Source organism: Miscanthus floridulus, chromosome 19 (assembly GCF_019320115.1).
Source record: "Miscanthus floridulus cultivar M001 chromosome 19, ASM1932011v1, whole genome shotgun sequence".
NCBI classification, from domain to species: domain Eukaryota; kingdom Viridiplantae; phylum Streptophyta; class Magnoliopsida; order Poales; family Poaceae; genus Miscanthus; species Miscanthus floridulus.
Window position 1 is genome coordinate 83719122 of NC_089598.1, and position 17773 is coordinate 83736894.

Consider the following 17773-nt stretch of genomic DNA (forward strand, 5'->3'; position numbering starts at 1 on the left):
TGCCATTAGCAAAGCAGCATGCATCTCGGAAAAGAACTTTGTGGTAGTGAGTGCCATGTCATCTGAGCTAGTGATGATGACCACTCTTAAAAGCACCACATCACCCTGGCATGGCAAAGCTTTTGAGTACCTAATGAATATTTAGTATTGCACCGTCAGCACTAAGGAAAACGTATATAAATGGCGATGCTTAGGCACAACAGAAATAGGCTTTTAGGGCCACTAACACGGTACGGCCTTCATCGGAATCAAATCATAAAGGGCCAGAGACGCGTGTGTAATTCCACTCTGTTGGTTGAAAGATATGTTTTCTAACGACATCGTCATCTCACCTTTCGCTCCACCAACTCTAGTCCTGCATACCAACCCCGAATTTCTTATTACTCTGCTGCAAATTCTTTTATATTTTATTAGGGAGACCTTTTTCCCGAGTGGTCAAGTTCTTGTGATCTACTCTCATTATTCACAAAGGAGAAGCTGTGCAATACTTTGTACACGACCGCTTGCTTGGAAAGTCATGATATCTAGGTCCAAACTGTCCAATCTGAGGTTAAATTTGTAGGGAACATGTCTAGTGGTCTGCCAATGTGGTTCCAGGCCTTTTTATGTGCACACTAGCCATTTTCATTTTATTGATCCAAGCTTACAAAATTTCTTAAATCCACATAGCTTTTCTATTCCATTAAGGCATTTCATGTGGAATTTTTTAATAATAACATTTCAAATAAAGCCATCTAATATGCACCTAGAAATAGGATGCATAAAAGAATATACCGTCAAATGTTTTCGGAGGGTGGGGAGGAGGGGGGCTGCAAAACCACCAAAGAAAGCTGATTTATGCCCATGCCATGCCAAATGCGCTAGGGATATACAAAGATCCATATGAAATACAAAGTACCGTTCCTCCTTTCTTTCCAATCATTTCTAGTGTGATCAAGAATCCAAAGTTGGTGAAGTTGATTGTGTTATCCTTCCATCTGTTCTCACCCTGCAATTATCATGCCTGATCACCTTAACGAGGTCACCCATCCACCTACAATGGATCCAACCTTTTTGGATATCCAGGAAAACAATGGATTCACGTTATTATATTTTATTCTCTAATAAGGTGTTACTCATTTCGACATATGATTTCAAGACATGGCCCCCCATTATGATATCTAGGTCTGAATTGCCCATTTTTAAGGTAAGATTCACAAGGAACATGTATAGTTATCTACCGATGGTGTTTCATATATACAAAAACTAGGCATTTCATTTTGTTTTTCTATGCTTACAAAATTTCTGAAATTCGCATAAATTTCCTATTCAATTCAGACATTTTATGTGGATTTTTTTTTCTTCCCAATAGCATTTAAAATCAGAAGCTCTAAATGGAAACATGATAAATTGTTATATATAGATTCATTTCCTATCCAACACGCACCTAGTAGAACTAGGAAGCATCAAAAAGTATAACACAAGATTCTTTCAAAGAAGCATAATGCAAAACCACGCTGACGAAAGCCAATTTCCCTATATCATTGGACCTTGCCAAGCACAGATAGTGAGCTACAAATTAAATATCCAACATGACCTTCATATGAAACACAAAGTAGTGCTCCTCTTTTCATCCCACTCGTCTCTCATGCGTTATCAAGTCCAAAGTTGGAAAAGTCGAGTGTATTATCCTTTCGTCCATTCCCACCCTTGAATTATCATTTTTCCATCACCTTAACAAAGTCACCATAATCAATTCTACTTTCCTAGACATCTATTTGGCTAAGGAAACCCTTAACCTGAGTCTACATCCGAGAGAGGATCATATTTTTATATACATAAAGATAATTATGGATCCACATTACCATATTACGATCTCCAACAAGTCGTTATCCCTTCCACATATGGTCTCAACACATGGGCCTTACCTAGTGATCAAACTTAGAAGGTGTGTGCCTAACCAAGAGGCTATTCAGATCGACTCTTGTATGCATCTCACATTGATCCTTCAACCCTTACACTATGACATTCCTATTCCATGTGAATGCTTCCCGTGGAAAGGTTAATGCCCTGTTTGGATATGGGGTCTAGATAATCGAGCTACGTTTACGCATCCGCAGTCGGAGGTGCCAATTTACCCACCACATAAAATGAACTACGTGCAGTTCAGCCACCGCATGATTTTCTCCACCATCCGCCAAACGCTTCACGGTAGGCCAACCGAGAATCGGATTTTGATCCGAAACAAACCTAACCTAAGTATACTCTTGAGAAGCTTAGACAGTTATTAGACTTAGGCACACCTACTCCATCTCTTGCTTCTGCAAATAGAGAAGATTAACGCCCATCTCTAATATGGAACAAAAGGCAACCGCTAGAAGAATAAAAAAAAGTCCAAGAGGCATGTTTTCAAAAGATAAATAAAATAAAAATAAACCCAAGGGTTGGCAACGTACACGATACGTCGATACATCTATAGACTTTGAAGGGGCGATCCGCTAAACGGCCAAGGAAAAAAGCCACCCTGCTCGTCCCCACCATCGCCGGTCCACGACACGCACGCACAGAGCACCACACCACCCCACCGCCACGGCGCCTGCCCCTGTCCTACTCCTGCGCACCCGGCTCGGCTGCTTCCTCCCCCTCCCCCTCCCCCTCCCCTCCGCGTTTTCAAAAATCAAACCTCAGCCGGAACGGCGAAACCCCGTCCACCATAGCCCACAGGAGAGAGAGAGAGAGAGAGAGAGAGAGAGAGAGAGAGAGAGAGAGACGGAGCAGCGGTTGCGGTTTCCCTCTCCGTCGCTCTCGCCGCCCTCCGCCCGCCGCCGGCAGGCGGGCCCGGCGGTAAGGTCCTCGGCTCCGTCCCCTTCACTCCCGACCGGCGTCCCCCCTTCGTTGGTTCGCCAATCTACTTCGTCCGCCCACCCCTTCCCCCCCGATCGATCTCTCCTTCTCGCTAAGCAAACCATCTTAACCCCCCTCCCTCGTGCGAGATTAGCCAGGAGAAAGTTCGCCTCTTTTCCACCAGGCATACTTCCACCGCCTTGCTTCGCTGCTTGACTGCTTGCTGCTGTTGGGCGGAGTGTTAAGAGGGCGGCGCAGGAGTCAAGATTCCTTCTTCTTGACCCATCCTTCGTGTTGCCGTTGTCGTTGTTGGTGGTTTTGTTTGTGATTGCGGTGTTGTGTGAAGCGAGGGATCCGAGATTCTTGTGGATTCTGTTTTCCTTTTCCATCGCTGCTGATTCTCCCCCGTGCGACAGCACAAGCAGCGGCGGCGTGGGGAGAGCACCCGCCGTGCCCGGCCTTGGAGGGCCCCTTTCCGTCTATGGAACTTGCCGCCCCGGTGCCACGCCCCGGCCCGGAACCGAAGTGCTCAGCAAGGCGCTGCTTGCCTGCCTCTCTGACGCTGCTGGTGCCCACTGTGGCAGTCTCCTGTTTGATTCCTGCTCCTCGCTGATCGATTTCCGGACTGTGATGATGGTGCCTGCGATGATGGTGCCGCGGACGGCGCTGCTCCTTTGCTGCTGCCTCCTGGCGTTCCCGCCACCTGGTACTGACATTTTCCTTCATGATACATATTCAATTCAGTGATTTAGGGTTGTCGCGATCAGTTGGCGACAATTGCAATAGATGTCTGTTACCATGTAACAAAAATGCCTATTTTTGTTATACTGAAATTTGATTGGTGGTGTTTGTTGTTACTAGGTCCGCTAGCCGTTGAAGCTTTTGTAGGCGGTTACGGGATAAACTATGGGAGAATAGCAAACAACATCCCTTCCCCTGATAAAGTGGTGGAGCTCCTGAGGAGAGCAAAGATAAGGAATGTTAAGATATACGACGTGGACCACAGCGTTCTCGATGCGTTCAAAGGGTCTGGGATCAACCTGGTCATCGCAATCCCCAATGGGCTTGTCAAAGATATGGCCGCAAACACAAGCCGTTCGATGGACTGGCTAAATCAAAATGTGCAACCTTATCTCCCTGAGACACGCATCGTTGGGATCACTGTGGGAAATGAGGTGCTGGGAGGCCAGGATCAAAGCTTGTATCAGCCACTTGTTGATGCTGTGAAGAACGTGTATGATGGACTCAAGAGGCTCCACTTGGAGAGTAAAATTGAGCTTTTCACACCTCATTCGGAAGCTGTTTTTGCTACTTCTTATCCACCCTCTGCATGTGTGTTCAAGGAAGAGCTCATGGCATACATGAAACCTCTCCTCGACTTCTTTGCAATGATTGGCTCACCTTTCTATGTCAACGCATACCCCTTTTTGGCTTACATAAGTGATCCAGAACATATTGATATCAATTATGCTCTCTTTAAACCCAACAAGGGAATAGTGGACCCGAATACTAGCCTGCACTATGACAACATGTTTGATGCTCAGATAGATGCAGCTTACGCTGCTCTACATGCTGCTGGTTATGATGACATGGAGGTTCGAGTGGCAGAGACTGGCTGGGCTTCTAGCGGGGATCAAAATGAAGCAGGAGCTTCATCTGAGAATGCAAGGACATATAATTTCAATCTTCGTAAACGGCTATTTCTGAGGACAGGAACTCCTTTGAAGCCAAAGAGACCAGTCAAAGCATATATATTTGCCTTGTTTAATGAGAATCAGAAGCCTGGAGCTGGCTCTGAGAGGCATTATGGGCTGTTCCTTCCTGATGGAAGGATTTCATATGACATCGGTGTCTCAGGTCTACTACCTTCTTCTGCATCCTCATCAGTGCTGTCCATTAAGGTAAGCAATGGATTCTTGCCCTTTTAGGTTATGCTGCTGATTCTGCAACGTATTTATTGTTGATTCTCATTAGATGACTGTTGACTTGGATTGAAATGTAAATGAGTCTGCCTAGTTGTGGAGCCATATTTTGATACCGGGAATTTGGGATGGTCGTGTTAAGACGGTAGTTAATGAACAACATATAGTTTCCAGTATCATAATATTATTGCTACTGTGGAAGCAACATGTTGCTCTGTATGCTGGGTCTGTTATGTGAAAACTTGTATGTTGAGGACAGCATGTTCTTGGTCTTAGCCCATAAATTTGGTTTTTGATATTGTGCAAACATGTTCGGTATTGGAATATTAGAAAATTGTACAGGAGAGAAGGTTTTAGTAAAGACTGAGGGACATGGAGCTTAACTGATATCCATGTTTGGACATTTGTGTGGTTCCTGAAATCCCAGTTCTTGTATAATTTGGACATGTGCATACCCATCCTTATTTCCATTGTTTTAAAACAAAAATGACATGAAGTGAGCATTTAGCGTTGATACTCAAAAAAGCATAATGATCAGAAATAGCTTTTATAACCTCTTCAGTTAACCCTATTATTCTCTTTTTATAAAAGTATAGCAAGTCCCCAGTCTTTCCCAGCAAGCAACTCAAGAGTTAAGACACTGGGATTGAAACTTAGTACAAAAAACTGTGGGTATCTCATTTCTGGCCTCTTGCGCTTTTTTTTCGAACGACCAGCCTCATGCGCTTTATTGTAACACAACAATTGTCTGTGGCGTGTGGTCTCCACTGAAGTCGTGCTTAGTTTGGGTCATTATTTAATAAATATGATCCCAGCTGACGTAATTTCCTAGTTTCTGTAATCATTTTATTTCCTAAATTCCAGTGATGTATATCATGTGTACATTTGATTCTGATGCCACAGATTGCTAATAGTCGAAGGTAATCTGACTTGAGCATGTTATTTCTATTTGCAGAAGGTTCGAGCTGGGGGCTGGATTTTACACTATTGGGCTACAGTTCTTTTATGTATTTTCATTCTTTTTGGGCCATAGTGACTTGAGGACAGCATAACACATCCGTAGTAAAGGTACAACTGAGCAAGTTAGAATGTTGGGAATGGCAAGTTCACATTGAAAATCCAAATAGTAGTATCATGCACATGAGTTCTGTCTCTTGCAATAATCTCTCCTGATGCTGTCCTGCTTTGCTGCTTAAAACCATACTCAGTTTTTTTTTCCTAAAAAATGATTCATACCTGCTGAAAACCATACTCAGTTTATCTAATTCACTCTCTGTTTTTTTTCTCTAAATGAACCCTCACCCAGCATTCACTATACATATTTTATTTTAGCAGTCGAAATGCTATATCAAACTAATAACCATGTGAAAGACAGTTCTCTATCATAGCAACTTCTAGCCTCATAGGGTTTTTTTTTCCATTTTTAACAATCAGGTTATTGCTCGAGCTTGGATACCTTAAATGTTTATTATTTTTCATTTAGCCTACCCCAACTTGTTTGGGACTTAAAAGGCTTTGTTGTTGTTGTTGTTGTATTTGGGATGATGTGCATCAAGCAGACAGCCTGACAAGACTGACAAATCATTGTTCTTTTTTGGGCCCGTGTGGAACGGCGGAACTTTCCCTGTTCCTGCATTTTTCTTGTGAAAATGAACTGGTTCATATGAAATTCCTGCACAATTCTTGTGAAATTCCTGCGTTCCGAACAGGCGCTAAGTATCTCATCTTGACATATCAGTTACCAGTAGACACTCAAAGCAGATGCTGACTGAAAGAATAGCATTCGTTTTTGTGGATGGTTTGAAGCCTTGAAGGATTGCATGCGCACCTATGCTGTGCTCTGTTCGAAGGTCTTAAAAAGCAATAGTTGCAGAACCTCAGAGAATATACATATAGATATCAAAAGGCATCGAAGGATACGGTATGGAATGTTGTTGCCCTGTTTGCCGAGTGGTTCTATTGATTGATTAAAGCTGTAGCATATTGTATTGTTAAGGTTTGCTGAGTGGTCCGTGGTCCCATCCATTGCTTGAAGCTTTATACACTAATAATACTATTCTTTAATACTCATATATTGCTTTGTGTCACCAACTCTGGAAAAACCGTGGGGAACTGGGGGATAGTCTTCCCCCACCGGCAGAGTTTCTCTCTATAAAGAATGGAGTTGATGCAAAACATGTATGGTTATTGTTTTAAGGGTGTTTGGTTTGAGCAATCACCCAATCCTAAATAAGGTGGCCCCGAAGAACTTGCATGATGAACTTGTTTCATGATTTTAGTGGAATGACTTAATTCCTCATGTCTGTACCAATTATTAGCTTTGTGAGCAATAATGTGGTTGGAGATCAAAGAAATCAAATGAGGAGCGCGAGGACCATGGATCACTATTTCTCCTACGAAACACACCCTTACTGCTGAAGTAATCATATCTTAACCATATCCTTATAAACTTCTTTCCTAACCGGATCTAGTGATATAATGGTCACTCGCACTCCTTTCATTCCCTCTCGTTCTTTGTTTCTCGAATCTTTTGATCTTTTTTTATAAAGAAGAGTATATCAAGAGAAAAGGTAAAACTTTTTTTTGCATATCCCATCTTTATAGCCCCTGCTTTAGACTACAATCATTTTCTTTCTTCCATACAGTATCTAATGCTTTATATTGCTCGTGAAGTACTTTGGTACACGCTCAATCAGTGAGCACCTGGGCATAGGATGCTAGTTGCTAGTATTGACATCTGACATTTAGAAACAACAGCGTAGCCAGAACGGGCACGGAGGGTGGCCACGGTAAAATTATTTTACAGCATTGATGAAAATCGGACGCTGGCCTATTGCCTCTCTGCATCTGTACGGTTATCCACGTTGGTTGTCGTCCTCTCGGATTTTTTTAACACTTTTTTTAAACTATTTTCAAAACTGTTTATTTTATTTTTTCAAAATTAATACTTTTGGACACGCCTATTCGTATGGTGCGGCAAAATCACTCTGCCGCGTCATGCATGGTGGCGTGGCAAGGGCAGTCAACGGTTGCGGTAACCGCTGACGTGGCAGGGCTACCGCGTCACCCGTCACAGCGCGCGGCGCGGGGCTGCCGCGCCACACATCACGGCGTGGCAGACCTGCTACTCCTACTCGCCTTGTACTTCTGCTGATGTGCCTGCACACAAAGCCTGTATGGCCCTATAGGCTGGCTAGGTAGTGCAAGCTAGGAGAAGGCGTGCACACACAGACATGTGAGTGATGTGATACCACGGTAGTGTAGGCTTCGCCACTGTGACCTGACACAGTGACACCTTTCCCTCTGTCTCTTACTTGCTTTTTGACTGTGCACTTGACGCAGCGCCATTGTGACATGCACAGTGTTTGAGAGCAGCTCACGGGTTACCCGCATCTGGCTATGTACCAGCCTCACAATTATGAAACAAATGCGGGGCACGACATTAATATATATAACCGATAAAAACAACTGACAAGTCACATCCTCATCATTGCTTCAATGTTATTGATGTGAAGTGTCTGCTTCTTTCCTCTGCCACTACTGCCTAGGTGGCTGGCCGTGAGGCTGTCTTCTCGATGCATTAGCTCTATTTCTCCTTGGATGGCCTGAATTCTTGGGCTTATTGCTACTGGCGTTGTTTGCCAGGCCATGTTGCTCTGTTTCTGAGGTTGAAGTAGTGGTGACTTTGCTGGGATCAGCATTCTCTTCTTCAGTTGTTTTCTGGCATGCTAGGAGGAAGAGAAACATACATTCCTGGTTGTATGGCAAGGTCTTTCTTTTGTTCAATCAGGTCGTTTCGTTCTTGCTGCAGATTAATAAGTGACTCGATTCTTTTTTTCCTGTGCCCATGAGCTGCACACAGTCAGATGCTGGTAGCCCGTGAGCTGCTCTCAAGCACCGTGCATGTCACAATGGCGCTGCGTCAAGTGCACAGTCAAAAAGCAAGTCAGAGACCGAGGGAGAGATGTCATTGTGTCAGGTCACAATGGAGAAGCCTGCGCTATCGTGGTGTCACATCACTCACATGTCTCTGTGTGCACGCCTTCTCCTAGCTTGCTCTACCATAGCCAGCCCATAGGGCCATACAGGCTTTGTGTGCAGGCACAACAGCAAAAGTACAAGACGAGTAGGAGTAGCAGGTCTGCCGCGCCGTGATGCGTGGCGCCGCAGGCTCGCCGCACCGGGACGGGTGGCGTGTCAGACCTGCCACGTCAGCGGTCGCCGCAACCGTTGACTGCCCCTGCCGCGCCGCCATGCATAGCGCGACAGAGTTATTTTGTCGCGCCATGCGAATAGGCACGACTAAAAGTATTAGTTTTGAAAAAAAACAGTGTCAGATTTAAAAAAAGTGTTAAAAATAAAAAAAATCTCCTCTCGTTGGTTCGGTGAAAAATATCTCCTCACCCTCTCTTCCCAGTTCCCACTTGGCTCTCCACACTACTCTCTCCTCTCTCTCTCTCCTAATGGGGACATTTAACTTTTTGCCATCCGTACGGATGGTACTCCTTCGTTTGTCATTTTTATATGGGCACCTACACATTTGTCATAGCAAACAGTAACCCTCCTAATTTTTTACCATTTTTACTGATGTGGCATGCCACGCAGTCAGCCAGCGTGGCAACGCCTCTCCTCCCGCTGCTGCTTCTCTCTCCCTCCACTCGCTGACATGTGGACCCCACCGGTCAGGTTCATCTTCAACCTCTGGCCACCGGAGAAACTATCCCCATAGTGCAGAGGTCTTCATGCAATAAATGTGAATCTTTTTTCACTGTCTCTCTCTTATCCCTCCGATGCTGTCTCCTATGTTCTCTGCCAACCGAACCAAAGCATGGCGGGCGCGGCCAATGCGGGTGAAAGCTCTAGTTTGGTTTTGGTGAATTGATGAAACCCTAAGTGCTAACCTAGTTTATCAAAATGATTATGAGATAGGTGGCACTACTCCAAGTGATTAAGCAAATGAAGATCATGACATAATGATGGTGATGACATGGTGATGATTAAATGCTTGGACTTGGAAAAGAAGAAAGAAAAATAAAAAGCTCAAGGCAAAGGTGAAATTGATAGGAGCTTTTCGGTTTAGTGATCGAGACACTTAGAGAGTGTGATCACATTTAGGATCGATAGCCGTACTATTAAGAATGGTGAAACTCGTATCGAAATATGATTATCAAAGTGCCACTAGATGCTCTAACTCATCGCATATGCATTTAGGATCTAGTGAAAAGCTAACACCCTTAAAAATGTTTGTGAAAATATGCTAACACACGTGCACAAGGTGGTACACTTGGTGGTTGGCACATTTGAGCAAGGGTGGAGAAGTTGGTGAATCGAAGGAGGTGTTTTTCACTGACAAACAGTGACCGGACGCTGGTCACGTGGTGACCGGACTCTAGGGAGCAGTGTCCGGTCAATTATAAAAGAAGGTGGTACTCTCGGCCTGAGACCGGACGCAGGCTATCGGACTCTGGGGAGCAGCGTCCGGTCAATTATAAAAGAAGGTGGTACTCTCGGCCTGAGACCGGATGCAGGTGATCAGACTCTGGGGAGCAGCGTCTGGTCAATTATAAAAGAAGGTGGTACTCTCGGCCTAAGACTGGACGCAGGCGACCGGACTCTGGGCGAACACTGTTCAGCATCCAGCATAGAGAACATCATGAGTGACCGAATGCTGGGCGAGTCCGGTCAAGCGTGATCGGACGGACGCGTCCGGTCATGAATGGAACCTTAGTGGAAGTGACCGGACACTATGCGACTGTGTGTCTGGTACTACACTATAGTGCGTACGGTCATAACTTAAGTGTACTGATGACCATTGAGATCGGGCGATCAACATTTGAAGCAGGGGACACATGGCGAAAATCTGAGGACCGGACGCTGGGGTCCTGCGTCCGATCAATACGACCAGCGCGTTCGGTCGCCCCGATTTTTTAGGAAACAGAGAGCCAACGGCTCTATTCGTGGGGTCTCTCTATTTAAGTCTGAAAGTGCATCTAGCCCTTTAGTGGGTTTTGGATGATTGAATGACAACGTGATTAAAGTACTAATCTGTTTGCTAAGTGTGGACAGGTAATAGGTTATCTCACAGGTACTTAATGAAAGCCAAAATGATGTGTTGTTGTATAAACAATCTAATTCAAGCACAAGACAACAATGCAAATGGAATTCATGTTAAGGCTTATTTATTGTGGGATTTCCATGTACTATGTGAAAGCAAGCTCGTGATTACTAGTTAATGAGACATGAGGGATTGCATATGGAATGGTCTCATATTTGAAGCTTGCTAAATTGAAATGAAAAAGATAACAATACATATGAATGGATGATTCAACACAAGATGTGACTTGATGGCTTGAGATGGTGAAGATAGCAAGGAAAGGCTTTGAGGTACTAAGCAAGGGTAAAGGGCAAGCAACGGCTTGGCGGCCGAAGAACCTAGCTAGGGTGAAGAAGAAAGTACTTGCATTTAGTTGAGGTACTAATCAAGCTAAGATGGTCATATTGATGTCAAGGATCAAATCTATAATGAAGTATTTGATGGAAGTGACTTGATACATTTGGGATTATTCAAATTTGGTGAATGGAATCAAGTCACATGCTCAAGATGGCTATGCTCAAGTGAAAAGATCAATATCAACATGTTAGCACCCTTACTTGATGAAGATTGAAAGAGACGACATCAATTCAAAATAGATCAACTCAAGTGGTATAAATTCATTTTTCCTTTTATCTTGAGTTTAATAGGTTTGCCGTACTATTAAGAGGGATGCATCATGTTGATAGATAATGTTTCATAAGTGCTTAAGCCAACCCATGTGAGTTTTGAGTATTTGAGAGACAAAAGAGCTAACTGATTTCTTACTGGTCTGGCAATACCGGATGTGTCCGGTATTTGTCCAGCAGCTGTAAAATTGTTGTTCTCGGGTTAGTTCGTTGGGAGTTCCAACGTAAGTCGGAAGTTCCGACAGTCGGGAGTCCCAGCAAGGGTCGGGAGTTCCGACGGTCGGGAGTTCCGGCATTCGTCGGGAGTTCCAATACCTCACTAACTTTAACTCAGTTACATGTTTTTCAAATTTGCTGAGGGTCGGGAGTTCCGACATGAGTCGGGAGTTCCGACGGTCGGGAGTCCCGGCATTCATCGGGAGTTCCGACGCCTCACAACTTCACTGTAACTAAGTTACCGTTGACGCAGTGTAAGTCATACCTGTCCGGTATGCATACCGAACGTGTCTGGTATGGCAACGGCTATAAAACGGCTAGTTTTTCAAGAGAGCTATAAATACCCCAAGCCTCCATCTTTGGAGGTTGCTGATTCTGCTGACTTACACACACATTTTTTAGCCTTGCCAACTCTCCTAAACCCTCTCTTAGTGAGTGTGTGATCCAAATTGCAAAATCAATTTGTGGGTTAAGAGAGAATTTGAAAAAGAGAGCAAGCCACCACTTGAGCACTTGTGCATATTGTCAATCTCGTGATTTACATTTGTTACTCTTGGACTCTTCGGTCCTAGATGGCTAGGCATCGCCGGAGAGCAACCGAGAGATTGTGGTTGCTTCGGAAGTTTGTAACGGTCGATTCCGCCGCCTCGAAATCATCTAGTGGAAGGAGGAAAAGGAGTTGGAAAAGACTTCGGCTAGAGTGACATTCGTGGTGCCCTCTAGGGCTGACCTTCGCTGGGTCGCCCGCAGCCCCCTCAACGGAGAGTAGGACTCGAACGAGTTCAAACTTCGGTAAAACAAATATCGTGTCTCAATTTGCATTTCATTCGATAGTTGTGTTGCTCTAGCTCTTGTGCAGGTTCTCTGTGTTTACTGTCATCTCCAGCAGAAACCTGTAGTTTGGTTTAAAGATATAAATCGAAGGGAGCAAGTTTGGGGCTGTTCTGCTGGAATCGTGTATACCGGACACGTCCGGTATTCATACTGGACACGTCCGGTATTGATCACTGTGCACGACTTTACTGTAGAACACGCGCGTACCGGACACATCCGGTATACCTACCGGACACGTCCGGTATTAGAGCTCTGTGCAGAAAATATTTATTTTTAGTTCTAACTTTGTGTTGCAGGGTTGTAGCTTCTAGATACATTCTTTATACCTTGTATACTCTGTGGCTAACTTGTGAGGGGTGGTACTACTCTTTATTTGGAGTTTCCATTTTGGAAACTCCCTTTACTAATCGTTTCTACATTTAAAGGTGTTAATTTTCAGAAACGCCTATTCACCCCCCCTCTAGGCGGCATCCTAGGTCCTTTCAATTAGTATCAGAGCAAGGTTCTTACCTAAAGCTTCACCTCCATGAGAAAAGGATGTTGACACCTATCGAGTTGGAGCCGGTGCTTCTCTAAAATGATGGTTCAAACTTTCTATCTTGGTCAATTAATATACTCAATGCTTTTAGAGATATTAGTCCTCTTATTGAGCATATTATGGATGCAAGCATACCTCTTCCTATAGTTGATTGGAGCAACTACAAAAATTTGTCAAAAGAGGAAGAGATATGTGTGCAACTTAATGCTCAAGCTATTAATGTCATTTTGAGTACATTAAGTGTAGAGGTTCAAGATGAGGCAATCTTCAATGGACAACCACCTCTGGAGAGTGCTCATCTCATTTGGACTAGACTTTTTGATTTATATGGAAAATCCAAATGTGATGATGCACTTGAGATCGAGACAATGAAAAGTATGTCCATTGTGTCTTCATACAGCGAAGAAGCCTCACAAGACCTCAAGAGCGCCGAGCCAGAGCAAGAAGTGCAAGCAGGCCATGACCTGCTGTCTGCCTGCACCCGGTATGCCTACCGGACGTGTCTGGTATGGCTGAGGCAGCAGACCAGCGAGCCGCTGTTTGCAACGATGCTCAAGCCCGGTGGCGACCAAGTGATGAGTCAACCTCAGTATCTCATGATACTCATCACTTGTGTCTCATGGCCAAGAAAAGCAAGAAAAAGAGTAACAAGAAAGATCAAGAAAAGGAGAAAGCACAAGTAGATGATCGAGATGAGAGTGATGTTGAAGTTGAAGACAACTACAACCTTGATCATCTCAACCGCAAAGACAAGTTCATCATCATGAAGATAGTTGAAAAGAATGATGAGCTTGAAGAAGAGATTGAGAAGCAAGAGCAATCACTTCAAAATCAAGAAAAGTTTCTCATCTCCAAATTGCAAGAGCTAAAGGCAATAAATGAGAGGTATGATAAATTGTCGATTGAGCATGCTTTAGTTACTAAATCCTCTTCTAGTGTTTCACAACTAGAAAAGGAAAACTTAGAGCTCAAGGCAAGGCTAGATGAACTATCAAGCAAGTATAATGTGCTACAAGCAAATTATGTTCATCTAAAGTGCTCTCATGATGAAGTAGTAGAATCAAGCATCATGCTTGAGGTAGCTCATGAGGTTGTGATCACATCGGTAAAACTCTCTCAACCTCTCACACATTCACTCACTAGTACACCATCTCAATTAAATATTTCATGTACTAATGAGTGTGCTCCTCAAGCAAGCCAATCTTCGATTGAGCTAAATCTCATAGAAAACATAGAGCTCAAAGAAGAGGTGAAAAGATTAAAGAAAGATGTGATTTAGTTGAAGGGTAAGGAGAAAGTACAACCTTCTCAAGATAACCGTGATAACATGGTGAAGAAGCTTGAGAAGGGTTCAAACCTTGCTTTCTCCAAAGCCCAACAAAAGAATCACATCTCAAGCAAGGCCAACACAACCAAGAGCAAAAAACATGGAAAAAGGATGTGCTATGGTTGTGGATTGTATGGACATGAGTGGGCTATGTGTCCACACAAGAGTTGTGCCGACAAGGTTGAAGCCGCAAATCTAAAGGCTTCTACCAAGAAATGCCCAATGTACAAAGAGGCAAGAAAGAAAGCCTAAGTTGCAACAAGAAGATGCTATGGATGCAATAAGATGGGCCACAAGGTTGGTAGATGTCCATACAAGCAAAACAAGCATAGAGCAAACAAAGGCCGCACATGCTATGCTTGTAAAAGAAAATAGCATCTAAGCTATGAATGCCCAAATGGTAACTCACCTAAGCCGAACACATTTGTTCACCTCAAACTAGTGCTAAAGCCATTTGGGTGCCTAAGCACTTGTTGACTAACTCAAAAGGACCCAACAAGAGTTGGGTATCAAAGTGTGCTTAGGTTAATGATGTAGGTACTTGGTGATGAGATGAAGGTTTCGGGGTGGTTGAGCAAGCAATTTGACAATATTCACTCAATCTATCAACCAATTCTTATCATAATCCCTTATATAGTTGACCCAAAGATAATTCATTGAACATATCATATATTTCATCCTCACCATTGGTAACAAGTACCTAAACCTCATAGGATAGCTACTTTATTTGTTTTGTGCTCAATAGGGTCACAAATAGGTATATTTGTGAAACATTAAATATGGCTAATTAATTTCACTTGAGATATATCATGTTTGCCATATGATGCTTTTGATCACTCTCTAGTGGAGTAATTTATTTGTTGAGATGCTAGTATACAATAAATAATAAAGCTAAACAAAGAATCACAAGCAGCAAATTAATTATGTCTGTCCTACACCTACCGGACGTGTCCGGTATTCCTACCAGACGTGTCCGGTATGGCCAGGGATAGAAAGTAAGTGTTTCTGATCTTTATATTCCGGACGTGTCCGGTATACCTACCGAACGTGTCCGGTATTGCAGCAACCAGAACACAATTTGAATTACAACTGAGTCTTTGATCCGTATATTTTCATATATCCTTAACTTACTCAGAAGCTTGTGATTTATCAAAACTAAGTGGATTGTGAGCATCTCTTGAACTCAATTGTAAATATGGAAATTTTATTAGGTTTATGGTCAAAATGGAAAATTGGCTCTCAATTTCTTAATAGAATAAAAGTGCTTGTTGAAAGTCATTCAAATTACTTGAAGCACTTATTTAGGGGGAGCTAAGTTTCTATTTTGTACCATTGTGGACTAACAAATCTATCTAGCATTCTTTGTAGTCCTTTGGATGAAAAGTGATTTATAATCTAGCATGATTATTTGACAATCAAGGTCAACATAAAGACTATCATGCTATTTATCTTCTTAGTGGAATTCTTGTGGGCTCAAGGCAAAGGTATGTGTTTACATACATGCATTGTAAGTGCATCTAAGGCCCTTTGTATGTTAGAATGTGTATTTGTGTGACATAGGAGAGATGTTTTTCAAAACCCCTAACTAGCATGAGTAGGAAGTGTGAATTTGAAAAACTATTTGAATCTTGGTCTTTGTGACCTAGCCTTGTCATGTGATGATTATAGCTCTCCTTGATTGTTTGATCGGCTAATCACAAATGGCATGGCTTTCTTAAGTCCACAATCTACTATGTCTCACAATGTTTCTCTCTCAAGTAATCAAAATCTTATTTATGCCAAATATTTGGAAAAGAGAAATCAATTTATGGTATTGGATAAGAAAAGTGATGATACTCAGTTTGGATCAAGATCATATACAGTTTTGGACTGAGAAACAACAGATAAAGGGATTGGAAGAGAGAAAACATATTTTGGAATAATTTGGGCCAGCCCGCATATACCGAACGTGTCTGGTATGCTACCGAACGTGTCCGGTATGAGCGGGACTATAAAAACAGACGTACCCCTTTGGCCCAGACCAGTCTGTCTCCTTCCAAACAAGCCAGCCGATGCCCTTCTTCCCACCTTGGGCGACCGTCAAATTTCACCAAGAAAAGAGAGAAAGGGAGATCGCATTGGAGAAGGCTTGCATCAAGATTGAAGGGCCGGGGATTTGGATTTCTCATTGCCTTCTCTTCTCTTCTCTCAAGGTACCCTAATCGCGGACCTTGTTCGATCTACATGGTTGATGATTGGTTTTGAAATTCCTTCGGTCAATATGCTACATTGGTGATATAGAAGCATTGCCCAAAGTTTGGAATTGATCCGTGATGGTTTGAATCCAAGAACCCTGGTTAGGACTGCTGGACGCCCACATCGGACGTGTCCGGTATGCTACCGGATGTGTCCGGTATGGCCCAGCAGAGCAGACCCTCTGCCTTCCTTTGATTCAATCCAATCTTTGAATGGTATATTAGGCATAGTTTCTTCTGTATCTACGTTTTGCAAACCTTGTGACAGTGGTGTGTCGAGGTGATTGTAAAACCTTGGATAAAAGAATCTATGTCTAATTACAATTCGAGAATAAGCTATGGGCATGTATCTAAAATTCTATGGAAATCTTTAGATATAGGACAACAGCCATAAGTGGACAATAGGAGCCGAGGTCCAAGCACAGGCATGATCCCACACTTGAAAAGTACAAGAAGGCAAGACAGGAAATGCATCCTGGATTCCAGCCGACTAGCCGAAGGTCTACCAGGGCTGCCTCTAGTGTAGCAGCTCAGTATGCAGAGGGGTCAGGGAGCTCTTCTTCTAACACTGACACTGATGAGTTCAGGGTGGAGTCCAGAGAAGAAAGAAAGAGGAAGAGCACTGACAGAGGATCAGATGGTGATAGCTCAGATGAGGAGCAGGAGATTGAGGAGGAGGAGTCAGTCCCTCCAGTTCAGCACCAGCCTGGTCATGGGATGTATTATGGTCTCCTTGAGACACGTTTGCCCAATGTGCCCTCTTATGTTCCTAGAGTTGACTTCAGGGGAAAGGGTATGACCAGGAGAACTAGAGATGAGTGAAGGGTTGATCCGAGGGGCTTACCTAAGGTTCAGTATGATCACCGCTTCTAGACAGCCTTTCACCTGGACTTCTACTCCAGTGTGATTCTCACCAGGAACCCAGTGATTGCCAGGTCTCAGTGGATTGACTAGCAATATATTACAGAGTTGTAGAAGGCCTCAGTTGATCATGCCATTGCTATTTGCCAGCGCACTGGGGTTTATGAGATCATGGAGTTCCAGCATGACTGGAACACAGAGGTAGTAGCTCAGTTCTATGCTACTCTGTTCGTTGAGGAGGATGAGAGGCGGATGCACTGGATGCTTGAGGGCAAGTGGTATAGTGTTGACTATGATG

At 43.5% G+C, this 17773-nt stretch overlaps 1 protein-coding gene across 3 annotated transcripts; it reads left to right on the forward strand.

Annotated features, from left to right (window-relative positions):
* Positions 1–3052: 3052 nt before the first annotated feature.
* LOC136527390 (glucan endo-1,3-beta-glucosidase 14-like) lies at positions 3053–6920 on the forward strand. 3 transcript variants are annotated; one of them, XM_066520101.1, is made up of 4 exons: positions 3313–3529; positions 3685–4724; positions 5701–5813; positions 6455–6920. In XM_066520101.1, exons 1-3 carry the CDS (start codon positions 3454–3456, stop codon positions 5776–5778), a joined length of 1194 nt encoding a protein of 397 aa, XP_066376198.1. In that variant the 5' UTR covers positions 3313–3453; the 3' UTR covers positions 5779–5813; positions 6455–6920. The 3 variants fall into 3 exon arrangements, with proteins under 3 accessions (XP_066376200.1, XP_066376198.1, XP_066376199.1); XM_066520102.1 differs by having other exon boundaries at positions 6484–6920; XM_066520103.1 differs by lacking the exon at positions 6455–6920 and having other exon boundaries at positions 3053–3529; positions 5701–6380.
* The last annotated feature ends 10853 nt before the right edge of the window (positions 6921–17773 follow it).

What these genes read in the sequence shown, in the direction of transcription:
- LOC136527390 (XM_066520103.1), top strand. Translation starts at nt 3,454, where the DNA reads ATGATGGTGCCTGCGATGATGGTGCCGCGGACGGCGCTGCTCCTTTGC. An exon ending in CCTGGCGTTCCCGCCACCTG is followed by an intron (nt 3,530 to 3,684) that starts GTACTGACATTT and finishes TGTTGTTACTAG; the next exon opens with GTCCGCTAGCCGTTGAAGCT. An exon ending in CATCAGTGCTGTCCATTAAG is followed by an intron (nt 4,725 to 5,700) that starts GTAAGCAATGGA and finishes TTCTATTTGCAG; the next exon opens with AAGGTTCGAGCTGGGGGCTG.